A 7,600-nucleotide genomic window follows, 5' to 3' on the forward strand; every position below is an offset into this window, starting at 1 on the left:
GAGATCGAAATGGTTCGCAGGCAATCATGTATACGGTCGAAATTGCACCATTTCGGAAGCCAAAATCGCTCTAAGTCCACACGATGACAAGAGGTATATCGTACCCGATTCGACCGACACTCTGCCCTGGGGACATTATAGAATACCGTTGTAAATCGAAATTATTGTATTTATTAACTCCTTGTTACAAATAGTGGAATTATTCTGTAAAAAAATAAAATTGCTCACATCAACATGTATCATTGTATTTATTGAATCATGTATTATTATGTTACAATACATTATTTTTATTTATCCAAGAATTGTGTGATTTATCAAACCCTAGCCACTTAACATATACCTTATGTCCCTTCCTACGCAACACTTTTTCCACTAGATGCACATCAGGATCGGTGACACGCTGCAGCTCGTGTTCGTAGAATCCTCCGGCAACAGGTTTTCCACACGAATCGAGAAGCAGATACGTTGCGGGATTAGTTGCCTGTACTTTGGCTATCTTGAACACCACCGTTGACCAATTCGGCGTATAGCCTTTATCGAAGATGGTTTTAAATTTGCTCACGCGCACAAACTCGCCCAACTTGAATTTTTCTGTAGCAGCGATCTTTATGTTGTTGTATACGGTGGCAAGCAGCTTATCAGCGATCGCAGGGGTAACATCACAAGGACGCATTCCGATGGTCCTATGTTTTAGTGCATTATACTCTGCAAGTAGACGCGGTAGCGCATCAATCCATTTATAGGTTCCATTGAGCGTAAACAGTTTCCACATATTGTTCTTCAAGGTTCGATTGAAACGTTCAACGACGGAGGCCTTCATCACCGAATACGTTGAATAATGATTAATGCCATGCTTTGTCAAGAGTTTCTGCACATCAGCGTTGTAAAATTCTTTTCCTTGATCGGGTCGCAAATTTTTCGGATATCGATCTCTAAATACCTTTGCAAAGGCTTTAGTCACCTCGGCACCACTTTTAGTCTTGAGCGGGACCGCCCATGCATACTTTTTTTTTTTTCCTTTTTTTTTGTCGTGGGGAAAATCTTCGAAAGACTCCCTCCCACCTCTTTGGGGAGAGGCGGGAGGGGTGTGTGGGATTCCCCGCGCCCATTATAACGGGCGCGGGACCTACCCACTAAAACCCCCACGATGAACCTTCCGCACGATTTGGGAGGATACCGGGAATCGCTCGAAGCATACTTCCGGTATCCTCCCCGTGCCCGCGCTTTGCGCCCACCCGCGGGGGGACAAACGGTTCCCCCCGGCAATCGCCCTGTCTCATAGCGGCAGGACGAGGCCACTTCGTCCTGCCGCAATCCGTCCCGGGGCCGCGTCTAGTGGCGGCTGCGAACCCCAACTCGCAACCGCCCGTGACCCCGTTTCTACCCCTCGGCGGCCGGCAACTAATGTCCGCACCAGGCCACCGAGGGTGCCGCTCCGTGCGCCGGACCCGGACAGGAGGCACTGCCACCCCATCCGGTCCGAGCCTACGCTGCCAAGGACGTCCGCCCAGACGGGGGCCCCGTATAGGGCCACCGACTGAACCATTGCCACATAGAGGCGGCGAACTCGGCCCGCTGGGACCCCCAGGTTGGGCAGAATCCGGCACAAAGCCCCGACCATCCTCTCCAACCGGGGGACCAGGCAGCGGAAATGCTCCTCGAAGCGCCAGTGGCTATCGAGGATCAGCCCCAGATACCTCATCTGGGGCTTCACCTCGATATTAGCCTCACCCACGCGGATCAAAAGGGGGTGGGGGATCCTGTCGAGGTGAATGGAACGCTCTCACCTCGGTCTTATGGACCGCCACCGTCATCCCCATCCCTCTGATCCGGTCGACGCCGCGTTGCGCCCCCTCCTCCGCGAGACGCTTGGCCCTCCGCCAGTGCACCCCGACGGCCAGCACCAGTGTGTCATCTGCATAACACACGGCGCTGACACCGTCGGGGAGGTCGGCCCGCAACACCGCGTCGTACGCGATGTTCCACAGGAACCGCCCATGGATACTTGCTCAGCACATCGATGACGGTGAGTATATAGCGGTGACCTCGGTTGAATCGCGAGTATGGACGCATTTCTACAACATCAGCTTGCCACAGATCATCGTATCCATGGACTATGACGCGCCTCCGTGGGAAATGTCTTCGAGCCGGGGCATGCAATTCCTCAACAAGTTGTAGCTTCTTGCGGCTATGGTTTTCTTTACTTTTGGATTTCGATAATGGCGACATGTTTGATCGCAGAGGTATCTTTGACACGAATGAAGTGATAATTATTGCGTACATGTATTATGTGCTTCCCATCGTCCCAAAATAATTCTGGACATGTTCAACCGTCTCGCATGATTCTCCATCGTAATTCTGCTGCGGGATAGGATTCAATGTCTGCGATATCTTTTGAACACTGTTTTGCAACATTAGCATATCTCTCTGCCACACAATCAGCTTCCTCTCCAATTCTTCCTGCTGCTCTCTCAAAAGTTTAATGCTCTTTTCCACATATAGTTTATTGACAGCATCGCTGTCGGCTGCGGGTTGTGCTACGCGTCGTATCTTGCGTGATGTTGCATCAAAGTCGGCACCTGCCACGCAAAGAGCATTGTCTCGCATATAATTTCGAAGCATACCGCTCCATTTGTAATAGTCCATTCTAACTGCTCGACTCTTCTCGAGCGATACCCCAAATTTGTTGATCGGCATCTAAATGCATACAGTGCACATCATCGGTGCGCGGTTTAATTTATAATGAGGCCTACCTCGCGAAGTTCCTCGATAATCGATAGAATTTCATGGTCATGCGAGTTGTTACCCGCCTGACGCGACGCTTCCAACAACCGGAGTCGATCCACCAGCTCGTTGGGATCGTCCCAGTGCACGTAATCGATCTTGTTATCATTTACCGTCATGACATGCGGAACCGGCAGGCCTTTCCCTGCCTTACTGGCAGATACACGGGGTAGTAGCGGTGCAATTACATGTTTATACTTGTATCCCTTGTTACCCATTATGTAATTTTGTGCGTTATGGCCACGTCTGTGAGCATTTGTTGTCAGTAGTATACTTTTGTATTTTTGCCTATCGGCATCTGTGTATATGGCGTCGTCGGGAATTCTCTTGAAAATAAGTTCATAAAGACCGGGAGTTCCTCCATATTTTACACCATCTATGATTATATTATCATCCTTGTCCATATCGAAAGCCTTATCCCCAAGCATCGTTCCACTATTGTCAAAGTATACTCCATACACATGATCCATGATCGTATCCCTATCACCACTTAGGATTGCGCGCATGTATTTTTGCCCCAACGGACCGAAATGGTTGCGAAATGTACGTTGCCCCTCGGATGTTTGGAGTTCATGCCTAATAGATGTTGCAAATGACTCATCGGCAGAAGTTTCGTAAACGTCTTCAGCATTGGTTGTGATCGACTGTACATCGGGAAATGTATTTATTGGTGCAGGCGGAACCGGGGAATCGTTTGACATGACATTCGGTTGTTTCCGCTTCGATTGAACTGGTGTGGAGGTTACGAGCGAATTTTCCGATGACATGTATAATCGTTTTCTATTTCTCTTATGTGATGTGTTCCCTTTCGGTTGGATTTTTGGTTTATGTGTTAATGTTTCATTCCCTTCAACGTTCGTGCTCGTCAGCGATGGTATGTCAGCTTTTGTCGCTGTTGTATTTTCCACAATATGTTTTAAGGGCTCAACAACAGGTTTAAAGTATCTCTCCAACGCGATATCTTCCTCCATCTTACCAGTCTTCAAAGCCTGATGTTTCTTGCGAATGGAATCACTGGTTTTTGCAATTTCCTTCGCTATTCTCTCGCGATCCTTAATCTCCAGACTATCGATATCAATCATTGTGCCGCAGACGTTGCTTTTCCACCGACGCACAGTGGTCCCAAATCGTGAAAACGTGGCCAAAACCCCAAAAAATAATTTTTCGGTATGGAGGTTTTACCTGTTGGAATCGGCAGTTTAAGGATGTCTCTTTCGGGTAGGGAAAATGAAATGAGTCATATTTTTATACCTGGATGGCAATTGCGATCCAAACTTCGGCTTCGTTAGTCAGTCGTTTGTCGAGAGCGTAAGCGTCAATTCGTACCACAGAGTGAAAAGTGCATAAGTTTTTTTAGAAAACATCAATTTCAATTCTGCAAAATGGATGCTGTTCCTGGAAGTAAGTAGAACATTTCTGAGTACTAACATATTAAAAATTGTTATCCATTAATTTGTTAAACCGGTACATTCATTACTGAAAATAAAATGTAAAATTTCATGCATGCATCGCAAACAAGTAGGCAAAAAGTTGCTCATTCCTCAATATCCCACTGCCATTTTTGTTCAGGCTTGTATGTGATACTTTCACCTTGCAGAATTTGCAAGAATTAGCTGCAAGTTTTTGCAACTAAAGTCGTACCACCCTATTTTATAATGGAGGGTGACCGCGTTACTAAATCACGCGGTTTTTTCTTGGAAACTGTGGCAGATACAACAAATTTTTTAAAATAAATAATGTATAATTTTAGGTGGACTTATTATTAGATTTAATAAATTTTTAAATTAATGCATAAATAATTTTTCATTATTAAATATTGTATATTTTTCAATGAACCAGTTGATCTACTTCATTATTGATTATTAATCTGCATTAAACTATTTACATGAAAAATTATTTATTTCGAAAATAGTTAATAAAATTTGAGAATTTAAAACTAAAACATTTTTTCGCATTTGCCATGTAAAAGCACTAAGAATCAAATAATATGAAGGCACTGCTGTAAGCTGTAAATTGTGCCTTATACCTGCCTGACTTTATGACAGACATAAAACATTTGTGCGGTATTGCCTTTCGTTTTCTCTTCCTTTCGTTTTCATTTAGATTTTTTACTTATACAGGGTATTCGGCCACCCCTGGGAAAAATTTTAATGGGAGATTCTAGAGGCCAAAATAAGACGAAAATCAAGAGTATCAATTTCTTCACTGAGGCTTCATTAAAAAGTTATTAAAAAATTAAATTAAAAAATTTCAAATCATTCTGAAAAAATTATTTTTGGTTGCGGGGCTCAATTATAATCACTTTTGGTGAATACACATACCTCCGAAATCCGACGTGTTTTCGTGAAATATGTGTGGGCTATATCGGAGCCGCCATTTTGTTTTTTTAAGTTATGACTTTTGATTCGTAATCAGCAACCTCGATAGTACCTATGTATCAAATTTCAGGTGATTCCGACATTTCTTTCGCATATGTGTGAATAATATCGGAGCCGCCATTTTGTTTTTTTAAATTATGACTTTTGATTCGTAATCAGCAACCTCGATAGTAACTATGTATCAAATTTCAGGTGATTCCGACATTTCTTTCGCATATGTGTGAGCTATATCGGAGCCGCCATTTTGTTTTTTTTAATTATGACTTTTGATTCGTAATCAGCGACCTCGATAACCCCTACCTACAAATTTTTAGCTAAATTGAAGAACTCCTTCATATTATGGCCAACTTTTCGGCATTTGGGACCACTGTGCGACGTGTCGATTACGATTGACCATCTCACGATACCGCAAACTCGTTAAATCCCTTTCTATAACGCCCATTGGACATCGCGCTATCCTTGTCTATCACCACGAAACCGTACTCTCGTTGCCAACAATTGCGACACAAAGCGCAGAAATCCTCGTAAGACATGTCGGTGTTTACGTGATCGTTGTACACATGTTTCAAGTTGGTACCATCCTGCTTAAACAGAATCAGCAGATTTGCATTGTCTCGTATAAGATGTTTGGGAATCTTTGCGTACGTCTGACAGAGATAGAAACAGTCAACGTTCGAGTGGCGCCCCATTGCAAAGTATTCTCGTATCGTATCTTGCTTGTCGCATGCCACGTCATCAAAGATAAAAATGGAATTCGGAAGCGATTCGCTCGGTGGGATGACGTCACTGTTATTTGAAAACGTAAAGTAGCCAATTTCATATATCGGAGCCAATAAATTCTCCAAATACTGATATTTCGGCTGTTGCAACGACTTGGAATACACGTACACGTTCTCGAAGCAAACGCCGTGAGGACTTTCTATCAAGCTCACTATCACGTTGGTCTTTCCACAATTTGATGGACCACAAATGATGCAACGTATAGTGTTTGGTAGCATGCTGCCATGTTTGCGTCTTTGTTTCGTAGACATCATTTGCGATTTATTGTCGAAATTTGACACGCGTATCGTCACTGGTTGTCGTACGAATCGCATGCTTTCCTCTCTACGAACCGCGAAATTGATTTTGATACGACGAAGCGACGACGCGCCCTATTTATAGACCAGCGTCGAAGCAAAACAGCTCAGTATTCGAAATGCTTCTCGTTCTGTCGGATAATTGCGACATTCGAGACATAACCTCTGAGCAGCTGAAATGTATACCAAAGATTATTCTACTCCAAGAATTTGACAGACACACTGACCAGTTGTGGGACAGACTCCCCGAGCATATAAAAGTCGATTTTGAGGTTCGGCAGTATCGTCGGTGTCTGGAACATTATAATCGCCCTTGGCAGCGAACGCATATCGACGGTCCAGCACCACTGATTAAAAACTGCAGTGAATGACGCCGACGAGAGTAAAGAATGGCGGTGGTTTGTTAAATCGAGCGATAAACGCGCTACCTATCGAATTACATATCCCAGGATACCAGTTTTGTGGTCCAGGAACTCATCTGGCAAAACGATTGGCTAGAGGTGATCAAGGCATCAATCCGTTGGACGCAGCGTGTCGCGAACACGATATTGCATATTCGCGTAGCAACGACCTCGACGAAAGGCACGCAGCAGATATCGCACTCGCTGACAAAGCGCGAAAACGCATCGTTGCGCGAGACTCGACTCTAGGTGAAAGAGGAGCTGCTACAGCTGTTTGGGCAGCTATGAAGGCCAAGACGAAAATCGGAATGGGGATGAAAACAAAACCCCGCAAAAGGACTGTAAGAAAAGCATCGCAAAAGCGGATTCTTCCAGTGGCCAAACGGGGTGGTATATTACCAGTTCTCCCGCTGCTAGGTGTTCTCGGATCACTAGCTGGCGGAGCGGCGGGGATCGCCAAGGCGGTAAACGATAATACGGCAGCGCAACGTCAGCTGCAGGAAATGCAGCGTCATAATCGCTCCATGGAAGGTCGTGGACTTTATCTGACACCATACAAGCGCGGACAGGGAATCTCGAAACGGAAAAAAAAATGTCGAAAAGACAATAAAAATGCCTGTGGGTGTAACTACCGACATGCAATTGATTGAGTTGGCAAAACGTATGCGTATTCCATTCTTTAGAGGTGTTTTTATGCGCAACGCGCTACCCGCCGGAGGAGTACGTCGAAACGAGAGTGGTATCTTGAATTTGGACAATGTCGAGGGACCGGGGACTCATTGGGTGGCGTATGCGAAAAGAGGGCATCGAGCTGTATACTTCGATAGCTTTGGCAATCTTCGACCGCCTAAGGAATTGACACAGTATTTGGATAATGATGATGATGTGAAAATTGAATACAATCGAACGTCATATCAGGAGTATGATCAGAGCAATTGCGGACAACTATGTCTACGCTTTC

General features: G+C 44.8%; 1 protein-coding gene across 1 annotated transcript; it reads right to left on the minus strand.

The window, feature by feature from the left end:
- Positions 1-340: 340 nt before the first annotated feature.
- Positions 341-673, minus strand: LOC122404338 (the record flags this gene model as incomplete). Its single annotated transcript, XM_043408274.1, has 1 exon — positions 341-673. A coding segment is annotated over exon 1 (333 nt), but the record flags the coding sequence as incomplete, so codon positions are not given.
- Between the last annotated feature and the right edge of the window lie 6,927 nt (positions 674-7,600).

Source organism: Colletes gigas, unplaced genomic scaffold, assembly GCF_013123115.1.
Source record: "Colletes gigas isolate AHSC1104 unplaced genomic scaffold, ASM1312311v1 Colletes_gigas_Sc00198, whole genome shotgun sequence".
Lineage (NCBI taxonomy): Eukaryota > Metazoa > Arthropoda > Insecta > Hymenoptera > Colletidae > Colletes > Colletes gigas.